The sequence below is a fragment of the Pseudophryne corroboree genome, chromosome 1 (assembly GCF_028390025.1).
Source record: "Pseudophryne corroboree isolate aPseCor3 chromosome 1, aPseCor3.hap2, whole genome shotgun sequence".
Taxonomy (NCBI): Eukaryota; Metazoa; Chordata; class Amphibia; order Anura; family Myobatrachidae; genus Pseudophryne; species Pseudophryne corroboree.
Window position 1 is genome coordinate 366,264,977 of NC_086444.1, and position 23,247 is coordinate 366,288,223.

The window sequence follows — 23,247 nt, forward strand, 5'->3', positions numbered from 1 at the left end:
TTTTCACCGACATATATATATATATATATATATATATATATATATATATATATATATATATCACACACACAGAGTACCCCTGAGGAAGTCAGAAGGATGGGTCATAGCTCCTCCATGACGACACGCGTTGGTTGATTCCTGCTGTATGCTGGTGGCCCAGATAAGCAATCTTTTCTCTTTATTCACGTACAGCAGGGATGTTGTTGAAAAACACATAAAGCATGCCATGCAACAGTTTTGCTATTTAGCCATGCTAAAACTGTTGCAGGGCATGCTGGGATATGTAGTTCAACAACAGCTGGAGAGCCAAAGGTTCGCCATCCCTGATGTACGGGCATTCACTTATGTCCTTGTATTTTTATATGTAAATTATATTACACTATGTACTTTTTATGGATCCTAATAAAATCCCTTTAAACTACACGGGTTTGATGACTTCGTATGGATCATTACAAGCTTAGTACATCTGCCTCTTTGTTTCTACCGTTTAGTGCTGTAAAGAGAAAAGACAGAGCTACTAGCTGGGACCTCATGTCGGTCATGTTGTGGTAGAATACATACATGGGATATGCTGCTGCTAGGTGATCTCAGGTGCTAGATGAAGTCACTTCCATATTTACGTTACTACTGTTTATGTATTACAAAGTACAAGAAGCAATGCAGGATAGCCAGGCCAGGCTTTTCAGATATGTTTATTTCCAAACTGTTCCTACTGTAGACATGTTGTAAATGCCAACATATAGCAACGAGGCAATTGCTTAATTGCAGGTCTGTAGCCCTCATCCTTCAGAACAGTTCCATCAGGAAGTGAAATGGCGCAGTCTTTCAGTCGCTCCTTAAGTTCTGGGGGAATGGGCCGATTCTTCATATCTTTGGCATGCAGTACAGCTTCATGTGCTTCATTGAAGAGCTCTGCCCCAACTGCCTCCTGCACTCTGTGCTTCCAGGCTGACAACTTTGGTTTGCCTTCAAAAACATCAATTCCCGCTCCAACTGGCTGCAAAGAGAGAGAGAGCGAGAGATTGGTTATACATAGATCCAGATGCAGGGCTAACATTTTTCATATTTAAATTTTGAAAGATGAATGTTATTTTGCTACTTTTGACCATTGTCCATGTAAGATCTGCATACGCAGCGGAGGTACTGATCCAATTGCGTTTTTAAGAAACACTATAGATAACTGTAGTATGGACACAGGATCTTCAGCACCTTTTCATAGACAAAGTATAACCATCCTCAATGAGTTATTCTCTCACCTGCATAATCTCCACAATAGCCACCAGGTCAGCGATAGAGATCTCATCACCAGCCAGAAAGGGTTTGTCCTGTAAAAAGTATTCTTCTATATTCTTCAAGGTGTTATTGTACTCAGCCACCGCAGGATCCAGCTTGTCAGGTGTGGCTTCATGACCCAGAAGATAAGGAGTCATTGACTGGAGGAAATAGAAATACATAAAGAATGTATATATGTCTGGATGTATTTTTTTTTTTAAACAAAAACAACGCACAAAGAAACAGCATAAAAACGTTATTAGAAAATTCCTGTACGGGGAAAAAAATAGAACCCCCCCCCCCCCCACACACCCCCTTCCCACCAGGTAGGATCAACTACTGTACCTAAGTGTACAGTATATACCTTTTGCACCATGGCCAGACAGTGTAGGTTAGCAATAGAGGTTTGGCATATGGCACATAAGTTCTTGAGCAGTACAGTTACTGAACCAAATGCTAAACATATGAAATAATAGAAAATGTGTTTTATTAGGGAAGGACAAAACTCTGCTTTACTTCAATTAGACAAATAAAGAATAACCAGTCAACCTAAAATCTGTTTAAATCGTGGAAATGAGGTTTACTGAATACTTCACTTTGCAGTATTATACACTATTACCTCTTGCTGATCCAGGTGAGCTTACAAAATGGAGATGTAAGTAGGCAGTTGACCTCAGCACTAGAACCGTTGAGGAACTGGACTTTATGCTGGCAGGCACTAGATATGCCAAATGTCTAATTCCAACAAATCCATCTGTAGATCTTTCATAGATTTTATCGCACACAGCTCAGACTGCTTGATGTGGGCATGGGAGCCGATTGTATTTGAGCTTTGTTATTACCAAGATGTTATCATACAGAGTAAACATGTAATGTTCTTGTATACTTGAACCGATGCTTCAAGTAAAGTCAAAGAGATAAAAAGTGGGTGTGAGAAATAATTTTGGTATTTGGGCTTAGGAAAGGGAAGGAGGCAGACTCTCATTGGCTAGTTCACAGGAGTCGGAGGGCGGGCTTAGGAGAGGGAAGCCTAATGCAGAGTCCAGACACTCACCTACACCCCCCCCCCCCAAATACGTTCTTATCTGTTAGTACGACGGGCGCACATGTGATTATAAATATATGTGTATGAAATATAATATAAATATTGTGTATATATATATTTTGTGATGTGGGTACATATATATATATATATATATACACGTGAATACAAAGTAGGCTGCACTCAAGAGACAGTGTAACGGTGAAACCAACGGGTGCTTTACTTCAACGTTTCGGGGTTCGAAACCCCGTCTTCAGGACACACACAGTGAACATCGTGCAAAAAACATTTTAAATACCTTACCTGACGCCTCCCTGGCCGTCCTCACCGCGCCTCCGCTCGGCTTCCGGGATCCAGGCTTCCGGTCTCGGATACAATCACATGACCGGATACCCGCTCACTCTGCCGTCATCCAGGGGCGTGGGGGAGTGTTGCCGGGATACGCCTGACAACAAAAGTGCAAACATATTGTTAAGTGCATGAATAACAGTGAAAAACATCATAAAACATTAAAATACATATAATGTAGTGTAAGACAGGCTCGCCATCACACTGCCTGAACAATTGCTAATAATGAGTGCCTGCACATGAATAAAATACAGTGATAAATGTGTAATGATCATGATGAATACTACAAAATTAATTAAAAACAATTGAACATTTTTTAGCACAGTGTCCCATCATCGCACAGCTACATTTCGTCAGCTAGTGCGGCCGATCATCTCTATACTGGGGACTAGTAAAATACTACCTCATTTTCATAATTTAAATAATTAAATGATAACATAAAGATATATATAGTCACACAAGAAACCCATGTTCAATCAGTTCTGCGTGGCCATTCATTAATCTACCCCGAACGGGTGTAGGCACGCTGTTATACGGTGTATACTGCAATGCTGGCCCTCACCGGGACCCATAATTCTACTAAGGCAGATGTGACCTGTATGTAAAGATGCTTTGTATAAACTAGCAAAAAATTACTTCATATAAAATTACTCATCCCTAGGGATTCATTAAGTCCCTTCGGACTGAGCGTATTAAGCATTAGAATCCATCTCGTTTCCAACTGGAGCAGATGTTTGGCCCTATCCCCCCCTCTAATTGAAAAGGGGGCCTGGTCTATGATGCGGTACCTGAGTGTAGCCAGGCTGTGTTTAGCTACTGCGAAATGCCTGGCTACAGGTTGTTCACTTGTACCTGTGTTGAGGGCTGCCCTAATGGCTGACCTGTGTTGGGTCATTCTAACTTTGAAGCTACATTCAGTTTTCCCTACATAGTGTTGCCCACAGGGACATTTGAGCAAATATATCACAAACTTGGAATTACAGTTGACCGACACCCGAATACCAATTCTTTTACCGGTGTAAGGATGCTGGAAAGAATCTCCGGGTATCAGGAAGTTACATGTGGTACAACCACATTTGTAACAACCTTTCTTCTGTCTCAGAAAATGTGTAGCTGTGACAGTTTTTTGGGAAACATCTGATTTGACCAATAGACTCCTGAGATTTTTACTCCTACTGTAACTAGGCATGAATTTGCTATTTTTGAACATCCATAATTCTGGGTCAGTTCTTTGGCTTTTTTGGTGGTATGTCTGCTGGCTGTGTTATATTGGTTGATCCATGGAAATATATTCCCTTGGGTCTTCTGATCTACACTTTCCAATAGCTGCTGTCGTGGCTTACTAAGTGCTCTATGCCGGGACTGCTTTAACAGCTCAATGGGATATCCCCTATCCAAAAACTTGGATGTCATGCTGTCAAGTTGTATATCCCGTGTACTGGGGTCACTGTTTATCCTACGTACTCTGAGCATCTGTGAATAGGGTAGACCATATATAGTGGCCTTGGGATGAAAACTGTCAAACCGCAATAAAGTATTGCGGTCTGTTTCTTTTGTGTACATGGATGTGCTGATCATGCCCTTCTCAATAGAGATCCGTACATCTAAAAAATTGATCTGCTGGGCGTCCAGCACCATGGTGAATTTAACTGGGCTGGAAGATGCATTATGTGCATTGATCATATCCTCCAATTCACTTTTGGGTCCTGCCCATATCACCAGCAGATCGTCAATGTACCTCATGTATAAAACTAGATGTTGCTGAATTGACGGTTGTGACAAAAATAAATCCTTATCTGTCTCCCACATAAACGTGTTAGCAAACGACGGGGCCACACATGACCCAATCGCACACCCAGTGAGCTGTAAATAAAATTCATTGTCATACAGAAAATAATTATGCGTGAGCGTGAATTCTAATAATGTTAAAAAGAACTCAGGATCGGGACCAGTGTATAGCGGATTGTTGGTAATGAGAATCCTTACTGCCTGTATTCCCAGTTGATGTGGAATACAAGTGTAAAGACTCGAGACGTCAATAGTAGCCAAAGTAGAGGACGCTGGAATGGTTTTTAACTCCTCCAGTCTCCTTAATAAGGCTGACGTGTCTTTAAGATGTGTCTGAGTCGCTTATATACACGGCTGCAGGAAAGCATCTAAATAAACCGCTATAGGTTCACATAATGACCCCCTGGCAGAGATGATAGGTCTGCCCGGGGGGTTATTCACATCTTTGTGAACCTTTGGAATTATGTAGAATAAAGGAGTCACTGGATGTAATCTGCCCAAAGCCTTGTGTACCGCTGTCGTGATGATGCCCTCTGTGAGAGCTTCTGACAACAGTCCCTCCAGTTCCTTCTGGAATCTAACAGTGGGGTCCTGGCTTAAACGGGCATAAGTGGAGGTATCGCCAAGGAGTCTTGTACATTCGGCTTTATATTTGTCCATGTCCATTATGACAATGGCTCCCCCCTTGTCTGCTCCCCGTATGATGATGTCATCTCTGTCCCTTAATGCTTTGAGCGCCTGATGTTCTCCTTTGGTTAAATTAGAATGCGGTCTTTCACCTGGATGCTCTATCGACGCCTCCACCATACGGTTGAATGTTTTAATAGAGGGGTTGGTGGATACAGGCTCAAAATGGGACTTGGACGAAATCTTTCTTACAGCCTCAGGTACTGAGGATTCACCACTTGTGCTGGTTACTGTGGGGTGTTTGCCAAAATATTCTTTCAGCTTCAAGTTGCGTTGTAGTCTGTATGTGTCAATCTTCCATTGTACCATGTCTGGTTTGTGGGTGGGCACATACGACAGGCCTTTGCTCAATACCCCAGTCATGTCCTTTGTCAATGGAAACGATGAGAGGTTAAATATCACTTGCGTGTCGTTCTTGGTGGTTTCTTGTCTGATGCGGCTCCTCTCCCTCCGCCTCGTCTGGCCCCCCCTCCTCGTGGGCTGCTTTTTTTGCCAGAGAAGTCGGCCCGGGTGCGTGCCCCTAAAGGGACATCTTGTGCTCGTTCTGCCCTGGTAGGTGTACATTCCTCATTATCACTAGCAGAAGTGCTGGAAAATTGGACCGTCCGTCTCCTTCTCACTTGGCCCCTGGGGCCTTGTTGTTGTGATTGAGGTTTGGCACCAAGCCATGCATAAACTCTGTGTTGTATATAGAGATGAGCGGGTTCGGTTTCTCTGAATCCGAACCCGCCAGAACTTCATGGTTTTTTTCACGGATCCGAGCAGACTCGGATCCTCCCGCCTTGCTCGGTTAACCCGAGCGCGCCCGAACGTCATCATGACGCTGTCGGATTCTCGCGAGACTCGGATTCTATATAAGGAGCCGCGCGTCGCCGCCATTTTCACACGTGCATTGAGATTGATAGGGAGAGGACGTGGCTGGCGTCCTCTCCATTTAGATTAGGGTTGAGAGAGAGAGAGAGAGATTGACCTGAGGCTGTGATACTGTAGAAGAGAGTGCAGAGTTTAGTGACTGACGACCACAGTGACCACCAGACAGTGCAGTTGTTTGTTTTATTTAATATATCCGTTCTCTGCCTGAAAAAAACGATACACACAGTGACTCAGTCACATACCATATCTGTGTGCACTGCTCAGCCCAGTGTGCTGCATCAATGTATATATATATCTGACTGTGCTCAGCTCACACAGCTTATAATTGTGGGGGAGACTGGGGAGCACTGCAGTGCCAGTTATAGGTTATAGCAGGAGCCAGGAGTACATAATATTATATTAAAATTAAACAGTGCACACTTTTGCTGCAGGAGTGCCACTGCCAGTGTGACTAGTGACCAGTGACCTGACTACCAGTATATATAATATTAGTAGTATACTATCTCTTTATCAACCAGTCTATATTAGCAGCAGACACAGTACAGTGCGGTAGTTCACGGCTGTGGCTACCTCTGTGTCGGCACTCGGCAGCCCGTCCATAATTGTATATACCACCTAACCGTGGTTTTTTTTTCTTTCTTTATAGTCATACTAGTTACGAGTATACTATCTCTTTATCAACCAGTCTATATTAGCAGCAGACACAGTACAGTGCGGTAGTTCACGGCTGTGGCTACCTCTGTGTCGGCACTCGGCAGCCCGTCCATAATTGTATATACCACCTAACCGTGGTTTTTTTTTCTTTCTTTATAGTCATACTAGTTACGAGTATACTATCTCTTTATCAACCAGTCTATATTAGCAGCAGACACAGTACAGTGCGGTAGTTCACGGCTGTGGCTACCTCTGTGTCGGCACTCGGCAGCCCGTCCATAATTGTATATACCACCTAACTGTGGTTTTTTTTTCTTTCTTTATACATACATACTAGTTACGAGTATACTATCTCTTTATCAACCAGTCTATATATTAGCAGCAGACACAGTACAGTGCGGTAGTTCACGGCTGTGGCTACCTCTGTGTCGGCACTCGGCAGCCCGTCCATAATTGTATATACCACCTAACCGTGGTTTTTTTTTCTTTCTTTATACATACATACTAGTTACGAGTATACTATCTCTTTATCAACCAGTCTATATATTAGCAGCAGACACAGTACAGTGCGGTAGTTCACGGCTGTGGCTACCTCTGTGTCGGCACTCGGCAGCCCGTCCATAATTGTATATACCACCTAACCGTGGTTTTTTTTTCTTTCTTTATACATACATACTAGTTACGAGTATACTATCTCTTTATCAACCAGTCTATATATTAGCAGCAGACACAGTACAGTGCGGTAGTTCACGGCTGTGGCTACCTCTGTGTCGGCACTCGGCAGCCCGTCCATAATTGTATATACCACCTAACCGTGGTTTTTTTTTCTTTCTTTATAGTCATACTAGTTACGAGTATACTATCTCTTTATCAACCAGTCTATATTAGCAGCAGACACAGTACAGTGCGGTAGTTCACGGCTGTGGCTACCTCTGTGTCGGCACTCGGCAGCCCGTCCATAATTGTATATACCACCTAACCGTGGTTTTTTTTTCTTTCTTTATACATACATACTAGTTACGAGTATACTATCTCTTTATCAACCAGTCTATATATTAGCAGCAGACACAGTACAGTGCGGTAGTTCACGGCTGTGGCTACCTCTGTGTCGGCACTCGGCAGCCCGTCCATAATTGTATATACCACCTAACCGTGGTTTTTTTTTCTTTCTTTATAGTCATACTAGTTACAGGTATACTATCTCTTTATCAACCAGTCTATATTAGCAGCAGACACAGTACAGTGCGGTAGTTCACGGCTGTGGCTACCTCTGTGTCGGCACTCGGCAGCCCGTCCATAATTGTATATACCACCTAACCGTGGTTTTTTTTTCTTTCTTTATACATACATACTAGTTACGAGTATACTATCTCTTTATCAACCAGTCTATATATTAGCAGCAGACACAGTACAGTGCGGTAGTTCACGGCTGTGGCTACCTCTGTGTCGGCACTCGGCAGCCCGTCCATAATTGTATATACCACCTAACCGTGGTTTTTTTTTCTTTCTTTATACATACATACTAGTTACGAGTATACTATCTCTTTATCAACCAGTCTATATATTAGCAGCAGACACAGTACAGTGCGGTAGTTCACGGCTGTGGCTACCTCTGTGTCGGCACTCGGCAGCCCGTCCATAATTGTATATACCACCTAACCGTGGTTTTTTTTTCTTTCTTTATACATACTTACTAGTTACGAGTATACTATCTCTTTATCAACCAGTCTATATATTAGCAGCAGACACAGTACAGTGCGGTAGTTCACGGCTGTGGCTACCTCTGTGTCGGCACTCGGCAGCCCGTCCATAATTGTATATACCACCTAACCGTGGTTTTTTTTTCTTTCTTTATACATACATACTAGTTACGAGTATACTATCTCTTTATCAACCAGTCTATATATTAGCAGCAGACACAGTACAGTGCGGTAGTTCACGGCTGTGGCTACCTCTGTGTCGGCACTCGGCAGCCCGTCCATAATTGTATATACCACCTAACCGTGGTTTTTTTTTCTTTCTTTATACATACATACTAGTTACGAGTATACTATCTCTTTATCAACCAGTCTATATATTAGCAGCAGACACAGTACAGTGCGGTAGTTCACGGCTGTGGCTACCTCTGTGTCGGCACTCGGCAGCCCGTCCATAATTGTATATACCACCTAACCGTGGTTTTTTTTTCTTTCTTTATACATACATACTAGTTACGAGTATACTATCTCTTTATCAACCAGTCTATATATTAGCAGCAGACACAGTACAGTGCGGTAGTTCACGGCTGTGGCTACCTCTGTGTCGGCACTCGGCAGCCCGTCCATAATTGTATATACCACCTAACCGTGGTTTTTTTTTCTTTCTTTATACATACATACTAGTTACGAGTATACTATCTCTTTATCAACCAGTCTATATTAGCAGCAGACACAGTACAGTGCGGTAGTTCACGGCTGTGGCTACCTCTGTGTCGGCACTCGGCAGCCCGTCCATAATTGTATATACCACCTAACCGTGGTTTTTTTTTCTTTCTTTATACATACATACTAGTTACGAGTATACTATCTCTTTATCAACCAGTCTATATATTAGCAGCAGACACAGTACAGTGCGGTAGTTCACGGCTGTGGCTACCTCTGTGTCGGCACTCGGCAGCCCGTCCATAATTGTATATACCACCTAACCGTGGTTTTTTTTTCTTTCTTTATACATACATACTAGTTACGAGTATACTATCTCTTTATCAACCAGTCTATATATTAGCAGCAGACACAGTACAGTGCGGTAGTTCACGGCTGTGGCTACCTCTGTGTCGGCACTCGGCAGCCCGTCCATAATTGTATACTAGTATCCAATCCATCCATCTCCATTGTTTACCTGAGGTGCCTTTTAGTTGTGCCTATTAAAATATGGAGAACAAAAATGTTGAGGTTCCAAAATTAGGGAAAGATCAAGATCCACTTCCACCTCGTGCTGAAGCTGCTGCCACTAGTCATGGCCGAGACGATGAAATGCCAGCAACGTCGTCTGCCAAGGCCGATGCCCAATGTCATAGTACAGAGCATGTCAAATCCAAAACACCAAATATCAGTAAAAAAAGGACTCCAAAACCTAAAATAAAATTGTCGGAGGAGAAGCGTAAACTTGCCAATATGCCATTTACCACACGGAGTGGCAAGGAACGGCTGAGGCCCTGGCCTATGTTCATGGCTAGTGGTTCAGCTTCACATGAGGATGGAAGCACTCAGCCTCTCGCTAGAAAAATGAAAAGACTAAAGCTGGCAAAAGCAGTAGCACCGCAAAGAACTGTGCGTTCTTCGAAATCCCAAATCCACAAGGAGAGTCCGACTCCAATTGTGTCGGTTGCGATGCCTGACCTTCCCAACACTGGACGTGAAGAGCATGCGCCTTCCACCATTTGCACGCCCCCTGCAAGTGATGGAAGGAGCACCCGCAGTCCAGTTCCTGATAGTCAGATTGAAGATGTCAGTGTTGAAGTACACCAGGATGAGGAGGATATGGGTGTTGCTGGCGCTGGGGAGGAAATTGACCAGGAGGATTCTGATGGTGAGGTGGTTTGTTTAAGTCAGGCACCCGGGGAGACACCTGTTGTCCGTGGGAGGAATATGGCCGTTGACATGCCTGGTGAAAATACCAAAAAAATCAGCTCTTCGGTGTGGAAGTATTTCACCAGAAATGCGGACAACAGGTGTCAAGCCGTGTGTTCCCTTTGTCAAGCTGTAATAAGTAGGGGTAAGGACGTTAACCACCTCGGAACATCCTCCCTTATACGTCACCTGCAGCGCATTCATAATAAGTCAGTGACAAGTTCAAAAACTTTGGGTGACAGCGGAAGCAGTCCACTGACCAGTAAATCCCTTCCTCTTGTAACCAAGCTCACGCAAACCACCCCACCAACTCCCTCAGTGTCAATTTCCTCCTTCCCCAGGAATGCCAATAGTCCTGCAGGCAATGTCACTGGCAATTCTGACGAGTCCTCTCCTGCCTGGGATTCCTCCGATGCATCCTTGCGTGTAACGCCTACTGCTGCTGGCGCTGCTGTTGTTGCTGCTGGGAGTCGATGGTCATCCCAGAGGGGAAGTCGTAAGCCCACTTGTACTACTTCCAGTAAGCAATTGACTGTTCAACAGTCCTTTGCGAGGAAGATGAAATATCACAGCAGTCATCCTGCTGCAAAGCGGATAACTGAGGCCTTGACAACTATGTTGGTGTTAGACGTGCGTCCGGTATCCGCCGTTAGTTCACAGGGAACTAGACAATTTATTGAGGCAGTGTGCCCCCGTTACCAAATACCATCTAGGTTCCACTTCTCTAGGCAGGCGATACCGAGAATGTACACGGACGTCAGAAAAAGACTCACCAGTGTCCTAAAAAATGCAGTTGTACCCAATGTCTACTTAACCACGGACATGTGGACAAGTGGAGCAGGGCAGGGTCAGGACTATATGACTGTGACAGCCCACTGGGTAGATGTATGGACTCCCGCCGCAAGAACAGCAGCGGCGGCACCAGTAGCAGCATCTCGCAAACGCCAACTCTTTCCTAGGCAGGCTACGCTTTGTATCACCGCTTTCCAGAATACGCACACAGCTGAAAACCTCTTACGGCAACTGAGGAAGATCATCGCGGAATGGCTTACCCCAATTGGACTCTCCTGTGGATTTGTGGCATCGGACAACGCCAGCAATATTGTGTGTGCATTAAATATGGGCAAATTCCAGCACGTCCCATGTTTTGCACATACCTTGAATTTGGTGGTGCAGAATTTTTTAAAAAACGACAGGGGCATGCAAGAGATGCTGTCGGTGGCCAGAAGAATTGCGGGACACTTTCGGCGTACAGGCACCACGTACAGAAGACTGGAGCACCACCAAAAACTACTGAACCTGCCCTGCCATCATCTGAAGCAAGAAGTGGTAACGAGGTGGAATTCAACCCTCTATATGCTTCAGAGGTTGGAGGAGCAGCAAAAGGCCATTCAAGCCTATACAATTGAGCACGATATAGTAGGTGGAATGCACCTGTCTCAAGCGCAGTGGAGAATGATTTCAACGTTGTGCAAGGTTCTGATGCCCTTTGAACTTGCCACACGTGAAGTCAGTTCAGACACTGCCAGCCTGAGTCAGGTCATTCCCCTCATCAGGCTTTTGCAGAGGAAGCTGGAGACATTGAAGGAGGAGCTAACACGGAGTGATTCCGCTAGGCATGTGGGACTTGTGGATGGAGCCCTTAATTCGCTTAACAAGGATTCACGGGTGGTCAATCTGTTGAAATCAGAGCACTACATTTTGGCCACCGTGCTCGATCCTAGATTTAAAGCCTACCTTGGATCTCTCTTTCCGGCAGACACAAGTCTGCTGGGGTTGAAAGACCTGCTGGTGATAAAATTGTCAAGTCAAGCGGAACGCGACCTGTCAACATCTCCTCCTTCACATTCTCCCGCAACTGGGGGTGCGAGGAAAAGGCTCAGAATTCCGAGCCCACCCGCTGGCGGTGATGCAGGGCAGTCTGGAGCGACTGCTGATGCTGACATCTGGTCCGGACTGAAGGACCTGACAACGATTACGGACATGTCGTCTACTGTCACTGCATATGATTCTCTCAACATTGATAGAATGGTGGAGGATTATATGAGTGACCGCATCCAAGTAGGCACGTCACACAGTCCGTACTTATACTGGCAGGAAAAAGAGGCAATTTGGAGGCCCTTGCACAAACTGGCTTTATTCTACCTAAGTTGCCCTCCCACAAGTGTGTACTCCGAAAGAGTGTTTAGTGCCGCCGCTCACCTTGTCAGCAATCGGCGTACGAGGTTACATCCAGAAAATGTGGAGAAGATGATGTTCATTAAAATGAATTATAATCAATTCCTCCGCGGAGACATTGACCAGCAGCAATTGCCTCCACAAAGTACACAGGGAGCTGAGATGGTGGATTCCAGTGGGGACGAATTGATAATCTGTGAGGAGGGGGATGTACACGGTGATATATCGGAGGGTGATGATGAGGTGGACATCTTGCCTCTGTAGAGCCAGTTTGTGCAAGGAGAGATTAATTGATTCTTTTTTGGGGGGGGTCCAAACCAACCCGTCATATCAGTCACAGTCGTGTGGCAGACCCTGTCACTGAAATGATGGGTTGGTTAAAGTGTGCATGTCCTGTTTTGTTTATACAACATAAGGGTGGGAGGGCCCAAGGACAATTCCATCTTGCACCTCTTTTTTCTTTTCTTTTTCTTTGCGTCATGTGCTGTTTGGGGAGGGTTTTTTGGAAGGGCCATCCTGCGTGACACTGCAGTGCCACTCCTAGATGGGCCCGGTGTTTGTGTCGGCCACTAGGGTCGCTAGTCTTACTCACACAGTCAGCTACCTCATTGCGCCTCTTTTTTTCTTTGCGTCATGTGCTGTTTGGGGAGGGTTTTCTGGAAGGGACATCCTGCGTGACACTGCAGTGCCACTCCTAGATGGGCCCGGTGTTTGTGTCGGCCACTAGGGTCGCTAGTCTTACTCACACAGTCAGCTACCTCATTGCGCCTCTTTTTTCTTTGCGTCATGTGCTGTTTGGGGAGTATTTTTTTGAAGGGCCATCCTGCGTAACACTGCAGTGCCACTCCTAGATGGGCCAGGTGTTTGTGTCGGCCACTTGGGTCGCTTATCTTAGTCACACAGCGACCTCGGTGCAAATTTTAGGACTAAAAATAATATTGTGAGGTGTGAGGTGTTCAGAATAGACTGAAAATGAGTATAAATTATGGTTATTGAGGTTAATAATACTATGGGATCAAAATGACCGCAAATTCAATGATTTAAGCTGTTTTTTAGTGTTTTTTGAAAAAAACACCCGAATCCAAAACACACCCGAATCCGACAAAAAAAATTCGGTGAGGTTTTGCCAAAACGCGGTCGAACCCAAAACACGGCCGCGGAACCGAACCCAAAACCAAAACACAAAACCCGAAAAATTTCAGGCGCTCATCTCTAGTTGTATATAGTCCTGCTGTACACGGGCCAGTTTCTGCTTTTTATATCGTATCAGATCCCTTTGGTATTGTTCCACTTGTGTGGTTAATTTGTCCATCCATTTGGTAGTGGTATCGGTCATCAGGTTTGTGCCGTGCTGGGTCTCAAACGTACTGATGTTGGCCTTGGTGATGCTCAATTCTCTCTTGGACTCCTCTATGACCAAGAGGATCAAGTCCATCGAGCATTTATTCAGAATTGAGATCCAGCGCTTGCAGAACACCACATTATGTCTGCCTATGGTAGGCATGTTGTGGATACGGAATCCTCTGGGTATCTGTTTGGCCCGATAATAGTCAGAGAGGGTCTTTCCTTGATATAGGAAATCAATCTCCCTTTTCTTCAATTTGAAAAGCTCCCTGTATAGATCCTCATTCGGTGTAATGTCGCCTATGCCAAACGCAGGTTCATTGTAGAGGATATTTTCAGCCTCAATGTCAGAGAAACTGAACATTTCAAAATTATCACTCAGCATTAGAAGAGAGGCAGCCTCATCCAGATCAACACCACCTTCTGCCATGTTGATAAAATTCCCTGAGATGAATGAATGCTGGAAATACTAAAATCCGTGTAGTATTCACTAGTGCTGTGCTGCAATGTTCATGTGTGAATGGAAAACTCACACTGTGCAATTAATATGATGCACAAAAGCCAAGAGGCGTCCTGAAAGATATTCAATGAAATGCTGTAATATGGTGCCTTGACGAAAACCTGTGCACACTGCTGCCGCAGAATATCCAGGAATAATATATGGAGTTACTGGTCCGGCACTCGTATGTCAAAAGCTGTAGGTGAAAGCATGCTCCGGTGCCCTCCAACCAGACACAGCGGTCTGTACATACACGTGAATACAAAGTAGGCGGCACTCAAGAGACAATGTAACGGTGAAACCAACGGGTGCTTTACTTCAACGTTTCGGGGTTCGAAACCCCGTCTTCAGGACACACACAGTGAACATCGTGCAAAAAACATTTTAAATACCTTACCTGACGCCTCCCTGGCCGTCCTCACCGCGCCTCCGCTCGGCTTCCGGGATCCAGGCTTCCGGTCTCGGATACAATCACATGACCGGATACCCGCTCACTCTGCCGTCATCCAGGGGCGTGGGGGAGTGTTGCCGGGATACGCCTGACAACAAAAGTGCAAACATATTGTTAAGTGCATGAATAACAGTGAAAAACATCATAAAACATTAAAATACATATAATGTAGTGTAAGACAGGCTCGCCATCACACTGCCTGAACAATTGCTAATAATGAGTGCCTGCACATGAATAAAATACAGTGATAAATGTGTAATGATCATGATGAATACTACAAAATTAATTAAAAACAATTGAACATTTTTTAGCACAGTGTCCCATCATCGCACAGCTACATTTCGTCAGCTAGTGCGGCCGATCATCTCTATACTGGGGACTAGTAAAATACTACCTCATTTTCATAATTTAAATAATTAAATGATAACATAAAGATATATATAGTCACACAAGAAACCCATGTTCAATCAGTTCTGCGTGGCCATTCATTAATCTACCCCGAACGGGTGTAGGCACGCTGTTATACGGTGTATACTGCAATGCTGGCCCTCACCGGGACCCATAATTCTACTAAGGCAGATGTGACCTGTATGTAAAGATGCTTTGTATAAACTAGCAAAAAATTACTTCATATAAAATTACTCATCCCTAGGGATTCATTAAGTCCCTTCGGACTGAGCGTATTAAGCATTAGAATACATCTCGTTTCCAACTGGAGCAGATGTTTGGCCCTATCCCCCCCTCTAATTGAAAAGGGGGCCTGGTCTATGATGCGGTACCTGAGTGTAGCCAGGCTGTGTTTAGCTACTGCAAAATGCCTGGCTACAGGTTGTTCACTTGTACCTGTGTTGAGGGCTGCCGTAATGGCTGACCTGTGTTGGGTCATTCTAACTTTGAAGCTACATTCAGTTTTCCCTACATAGTGTTGCCCACAGGGACATTTGAGCAAATATATCACAAACTTGGAATTACAGTTGACCGACACCCGAATACCAATTCTTTTACTGGTGTAAGGATGCTGGAAAGAATCTCCGGGTATCAGGAAGTTACATGTGGTACAACCACATTTGTAACAACCTTTCTTCTGTCTCAGAAAATGTGTAGCTGTGACAGTTTTTTTGGAAACATCTGATTTGACCAATAAACTCCTGAGATTTTTACTCCTACTGTAACTAGGCATGAATTTGCTATTTTTGAACATCCATAATTCTGGGTCAGTTTGAATAATGGGCCACAGTTCTTTGGCTTTTTAATTTTGTAGTATTCATCATGATCATTACACATTTATCACTGTATTTTATTCATGTGCAGGCACTCATTATTAGCAATTGTTCAGGCAGTGTGATGGCGAGCCTGTCTTACACTACATTATATGTATTTTAATGTTTTATGATGTTTTTCACTGTTATTCATGCACTTAACAATATGTTTGCACTTTTGTTGTCAGGCGTATCCCGGCAACACTCCCCCACGCCCCTGGATGACGGCAGAGTGAGCGGGTATCCGGTCATGTGATTGTATCCGAGACCGGAAGCCTGGATCCCGGAAGCCGAGCGGAGGCGCGGTGAGGACGGCCAGGGAGGCGTCAGGTAAGGCATTTAAAATGTTTTTTGCACGATGTTCACTGTGTGTGTCCTGAAGACGGGGTTTCGAACCCCGAAACGTTGAAGTAAAGCACCCGTTGGTTTCACCGTTACACTGTCTCTTGAGTGCCGCCTACTTTGTATTCACGTGTATGTACAGACCGCTGTGTCTGGTTGGAGGGCACCGGAGCATGCTTTCACCTACAGCTTTTGACATACGAGTGCCGGACCAGTAACTCCATATATAATAAGAATTTACTTACCGATAATTCTATTTCTCGTAGTCCGTAGTGGATGCTGGGGACTCCGTCAGGACCATGGGGAATAGCGGCTCCGCAGGAGACAGGGCACAAAAGCAAGCTTTTAGGATCACATGGTGTGTACTGGCTCCTCCCCCCATGACCCTCCTCCAAGCCTCAGTTAGGTACTGTGCCCAGACGAGCGTACACAATAAGGAAGGATCTTGAATCCCGGGTAAGACTCATACCAGCCACACCAATCACACCGTACAACTTGTGATCTGAACCCAGTTAACAGTATGATAACAAAGAAGTAGCCTCTTAAAAAAGATGGCTCACAACAATAATAACCCGATTTTTGTAACAATAACTATGTACAAGTAATGCAGACAATCCGCACTTGGGATGGGCGCCCAGCATCCACTACGGACTACGAGAAATAGAATTAACGGTAAGTAAATTCTTATTTTCTCTAACGTCCTAGTGGATGCTGGGGACTCCGTCAGGACCATGGGGATTATACCAAAGCTCCCAAACGGGCGGGAGAGTGCGGATGACTCTGCAGCACCGAATGAGAGAACTCCAAGTCCTCTTTAGCCAGAGTATCAAATTTGTAAAATTTTACAAACGTGTTCTCCCCTGACCACGTAGCTGCTCGGCAAAGTTGTAATGCCGAGACCCCTCGGGCAGCCGCCCAAGATGAGCCCACCTTCCTTGTGGAGTGGGCTTTTACAGTTTTAGGCTGTGGCAGGCCTGCCACAGAATGTGCAAGTTGAATTGTGCTACAGATCCAACGAGCAATCGTCTGCTTAGACGCAGGAGCACCCATCTTGTTGGGTGCATACAAGATAAACAACGATTCAGATTTTCTGACTCCAGCTGTCCTTGAAATATATATTTTCAATGCTCTGACAACGTCCAGTAACTTGGAGTCCTCCAAGTCGCTAGTAGCCGCAGGCACCACAATAGGCTGGTTCAAGTGAAAAGCCGAAACCACCTTAGGGAGAAAATGAGGACGTGTCCGCAGTTCTGCCCTGTCCGAATGGAAAATCAGATATGGGCTTTTGTACGATAAAGCCGCCAACTCTGAAACTCTCCTGGCTGAAGCCAGGGCCAATAGCATGGTTACTTTCCATGTAAGATACTTCAAATCTACCGATTTGAGAGGCTCAAACCAATGAGATTTGAGAAATTCCAAAACTACGTTTAGATCCCACGGTGCCACTGGAGGCACAATTGGGGGTTGTATATGTAGTACACCCTTGACAAAAGTTTGTACTTCAGGCACTGAAGCCAATTCTTTCTGGAAGAAGATTGATAAGGCCGAAATTTGAACTTTAATAGACCCCAATTTGAGGCCCATAGACAATCCTGCCTGCAGGAAATGTAGGAATCGACCCAATTGAAATTCTTCCGTTGGGGCCTTCTTGGCCTCACACCACGCAACATATTTTCTCCAAATGCGGTGATAATGTTGTGCGGTCACTTCCTTCCTAGCTTTAATCAAGGTAGGAATAACTTCCTCTGGAATGCCCTTTTCTTTTAGAATCCGGCGTTCAACCGCCATGCCGTCAAACGCAGTCACGGTAAGTCTTGGAACATACAAGGTCCCTGCTGAAGCAGATCCCTTCTTAGAGGTAGAGGCCACGGATCTTCCGTGAGCATCTCTTGAAGTTCCGGATACCAAGTTCTTCTTGGCCAATCCGGAGCCACTAGTATTGTTCTTACTCCCCTTTTCCGTATAATTCTCAGTACCTTTGGTATGAGAGGCAGAGGAGGAAACACATACACTGACTGGTACACCCACGGTGTTACCAGAGCGTCCACAGCTATTGCCTGAGGGTCTCTTGACCTGGCGCAATATCTGTCCAGTTTTTTGTTGAGGCGAGACGCCATCATGTCCACCTTTGGTTTTTCCCAATGGTTCACAATCATGTGGAAAACTTCCGGATGAAGTCCCCACTCTCCCGGGTGAAGGTCGTGTCTGCTGAGGAAGTCTGCTTCCCAGTTGTCCACTCCCGGGATGAACACTGCTGACAGTGCTATGACATGATTTTCCGCCCAGCGAAGAATCCTTGCAGCTTCTGTCATTGCTCTTCTGCTTCTCGTGCCGCCTTGTCTGTTTACGTGGGCGACTGCCGTGATGTTGTCCGACTGGATCAACACCGGCTGACCCTGAAGCAGCGGTTTCGCCAAGCTTAGAGCATTGTAGATCGCTCTTAGCTCTAGTATATTTATGTGAAGAGACGTCTCCAGGTTTGACCATACACCCTGGAAGTTTCTTCCCTGTGTGACTGCTCCCCAGCCCCGTAGGCTGGCATCCGTAGTCACCAGGACCCAGTCCTGTATGCCGAACCTGCGGCCCTCTAACAGATGGGCACTCTGCAACCACCACAGGAGAGACAACCTTGTCCTTGGTGACAGTGTTATCCGCTGATGCATGTGCAGATGCGATCCGGACCATTTGTCCAGCAGATCCCACTGAAATATTCGTGCATGGAATCTGCCGAATGGAATTGCTTCGTAAGAAGCCACCATCTTTCCCAGGACTCTTGTGCATTGATGTACTGACACATTTCCTGGTTTTAGGAGGTTCCTGACAAGTTCGGATAACTCCCTTGCTTTCTCCTCCGGGAGAAACACCTTTTTCTGAACCGTGTCCAGAATCATTCCCAGGAACAGCAGACGTGTTGTCGGGGACAATTGAGATTTTGGAAGATTCAGAATCCACCCGTGTTGTTGAAGCACTACTTGGGTTAGTGCTACACCGACTTCCAGCTGTTCTCTGGACTTTGCCCTTATCAGGAGATCGTCCAAGTAAGGGATAATTAATACGCCTTTTCTTCGTAGAAGAACCATCATTTCGGTCATTACCTTGGTAAAGACCCGAGGTGCCGTGGACAAACCAAACGGCAGCGTTTGAAACTGATAATGACAGTCTTGTATCAGGAACCTGAGATACCCTTGGTGTGAGGGGTAAATTGGGACATGCAGATAAGCATCTTTTATGTCCAGGGACACCATGAAGTCCCCTTCTTCCAGATTCGCTATCACTGCTCTTAGTGACTCCATCTTGAACTTGAATTTCTGTATGTACAGGTTCAAGGATTTCAGATTTAGAATAGGTCTTACCGAACCGTCCGGCTTCGGTACCACAAATAGTGTGGAATAATACCCCTTTCCCTGTTGTAGGAGGGGTACCTTGACTATCACCTGCTGAGAATACAGCTTGTGAATGGCTTCCAATACCGTCGCCCTTTCTGAGGGAGACGTTGGTAAAGCAGACTTTAGGAAACGGCGAGGGGGAGATCTTTCGAATTCCAACATGTAACCCTGAGATACTATCTGCAGGATCCACGGGTCCACCTGTGAGCGAGCCCACTGATTGCTGAAAATCCTTAGTCGACCCCCCACCGCTCCTGAGTCCGCTTGTAAAGCCCCAGCGTCATGCTGATGGCTTTGTAGAACCCGGGGCGGGCTTCTGGTCCTGGGCAGGGGCTGCTTGCTGCCCTCTCTTACCCTTTCCTCTGCCTCGTGGCAGATAAGACTGTCCTTTTGCCCGCTTGTTTTTATAGGAGCGAAAGGACTGCGGCTGAAAAGACGGTGTCTTTTTCTGTTGGGAGGGGGTCTGAGGTAAAAAAGTGGATTTGCCGGCAGTTGCCGTGGCCACCAGATCCGATAGACCAACCCCAAATAATTCCTCTCCTTTATATGGCAATACTTCCATATGCCTTTTGGAATCCGCATCACCTGACCACTGTCGCGTCCATAAACTTCTTCTGGCAGATATGGACATCGCACTTACTCTCGATGCAAGAGTGCAAACATCCCTCTGAGCATCTCGCATATAAAGAAACGCATCCTTTAATTGCTCTAGAGTCAATAAAATACTGTCCCTATCCAGGGTATCAATATTTTCAGTCAGGGAATCCAACCACACTACCCCAGCACTGCACATCCAGGCTGAGGCTATTGCTGGTCGGAGTATAACACCAGTATGCGTGTATATACTCTTCAGGGTAGTTTCCAGCCTCCTATCTGCTGGATCCTTGAGGGCGGCCGTATCTGGAGACGGCAACGCCACTTGTTTTGATAAACGTGTGAGCGCTTTATCCACCCTAGGAGGTGTTTCCCAGCGCGCCCTAACCTCTGGTGGGAAAGGGTATAATGCCAATAACTTCTTAGAAATTAGCAGTTTTCTATCTGGGTTAACCCACGCTTCATCACACACATCATTCAATTCCTCTGATTCTGGAAAAGCTACAGGTAGTTTTTTCACCCCCCACATAATACCCCTTTTTGAGGTACCTGCAGTATCAGAGATCTGCAAAGCCTCCTTCATTGCCGTGATCATATAACGTGTGGCCCTATTGGAAACTACGTTTGTTTCTTCACCGTCGACACTAGATTCATCTGTGTCGGTACCTGTGTCGACTGACTGAGGTAAGGGACGTTTTACAGCCCCTGACGGTGTCTGAGACGCCTGAGCAGGTACTAACTGGTTTTCCGGCCGTCTCATTTCGTCAACTAACTTTTGTAATGTACTAACATTATCACGTAATTCCATAATTAAAGCCATCCATTCCGGTGTCGACTCCCTAGGGGGTGACATCACCATTACCGGCAATTGCTCCGCCTCCACACCAACATCGTCCTCATACATGTCGACACACACGTACCGACACACAGCAGACACACAGGGAATGCTCTTATCGAAGACAGGACCCCACTAGCCCTTTGGGGAGACAGAGGGAGAGTTTGCCAGCACACACCAAAAGCGCTATAAAATGTATATAAACAACCCTAAAAGGTGTTGTTTTTGTTATATGCGCTTTAAATATATAAATATCGCCAAAATATGCCCCCCTTCTCTTTGTTACCCTGTTTCTGTAGTGCAGTGCAGGGGAGAGTCCTGGGAGCCTTCCTCACAGCGGAGCTGAGCAGGAAAATGGCGCTGTGTGCTGAGGAGAATAAGCCCCGCCCCCTATCCGGCGGGCTTTTCTCCCGGGTTTTGAGATATCTGGCCTGGGTTAAATACATACATATAGCCTCAATGGCTATATGTGATGTATTCTTTGCCATCAAAGGTATTAAATATTGCTGCCCAGGGCGCCCCCAGCAGCGCCCTGCACCCTCCGTGACCGTTCAGTGTGAAGTGTGTAGCAACAATGGCGCACAGCTGCAGTGCTGTGCGCTACCTTCATGAAGGCTGAAGAGCCTTCTGCCGCCTGTTTCCGGACCCTCGATCTTCAGCATCTGTAAGGGGGATCGGCGGCGCGGCTCCGGGACGAACCCCAGGGTGACCTGTGTTCCGACTCCCTCTGAAGCTATGTCCAGTAGCCTAAGACTCCAATCCATCCTGCACGCAGGTGAGTTGAAAATCTCTCCCCTAAGTCCCTCGATGCAGTGAGCCTGTTGCCAGCAGGACTCACTGAAAATAATAAACCTAAAAACTTTTTCTAAGCAGCTCTTTAGGAGAGCCACCTAGATTGCACCCTGCTCGGACGGGCACAAAAACCTAACTGAGGCTTGGAGGAGGGTCATGGGGGGAGGAGCCAGTACACACCATGTGATCCTAAAAGCTTGCTTTTGTGCCCTGTCTCCTGCGGAGCCGCTATTCCCCATGGTCCTGACGGAGTCCCCAGCATCCACTAGGACGTTAGAGAAATATATATATATATATATATATATATATATATATAGTGTAACCCTGATTTAGGGTTTAAACAACACTTATACTGAGGTAGTTATAATATGGTGACTAAAATGGAGTATAAGCATATATATTATTCATATAAAAGTTAATGGATGTTGTAATACTGTATGCATGTTTTGAGGTAAATAATACAGTTCACATATATGTAATTGTATGTACATTGATGTAAATGTAGTGGTGAATACAATTAAGGCTTATTTTATGGTTTCACTGTATATCTAAAGGGTTAATGTTCTTGTGCTCCTAACTGTCAATCACCTAGTGGGGTGATTGCCAGTGGGCAGGGCATCACCTCAGAGTGGGTCATGTGACTACTAGAGAGGGGTGGAGAGGTGCTGTGAGTGTAGCTGTGGGAGAGACTGCATATCCCTTGGTGAGAGGACATAGTTTTTTGCTGCTCCGGACGTCGCCCGCATTAGAGCTGAGCGGTATACATTGCGGCGGCCGGAGGGGGCTTAGTGTGTGTAGCCAGAACAGGGCTTCCTTACTGTAAAGGTGGTGACAGCAGCATTGAGACTCAGCACTGTTCATAGAACCCGGCATCAGCGCTAGTCAACTCACCCAGCAGTATTGGAAGGGCGCACCTATGACAGGGAGACAGAGAGGGTTCCTTCCTACCTATTACCGGCACAGACTCTGACAGCCACAACAAAGAAGCCAGGACCAGCAGCAGAGGCTCCATTCGGTGTGGCTGTAAGTGTAAGGAAGGAGTCGGGGGAGCATCCTGCAGCAGCATCACTAGATCGTAGAAGTGTGAGTGTATAATCCAGCCATTTATATTACCCCTACACTAAGCACAGCAAGCCATAGGTGACTATGGTACATAGTCAATTTCATATTGGGACTAAGGACTCCAGGGCTAGGCCGCAATAATGGCTATTAAGCAGGAGGATAGTAATGGGTCACAGTAGTCAGAGTGACCTATAATTACAGTTCCATGTATGGCTTAATCATAGTGCTAAGGA

At 45.6% G+C, this 23,247-nt stretch overlaps 1 protein-coding gene across 1 annotated transcript; it reads right to left on the bottom strand.

Annotated features, from left to right (window-relative positions):
- Nucleotides 1-679: 679 nt before the first annotated feature.
- LOC134885064 (glutathione S-transferase theta-1-like) lies at nucleotides 680-1,432 on the bottom strand. Its single transcript, XM_063913042.1, has 2 exons — nucleotides 1,257-1,432; nucleotides 680-997 (listed from the first exon to the last, which is right to left on the bottom strand). Exons 1-2 carry the CDS (start codon nucleotides 1,428-1,430, stop codon nucleotides 710-712), a joined length of 462 nt encoding a protein of 153 aa, XP_063769112.1. The 5' UTR covers nucleotides 1,431-1,432; the 3' UTR covers nucleotides 680-709.
- Between the last annotated feature and the right edge of the window lie 21,815 nt (nucleotides 1,433-23,247).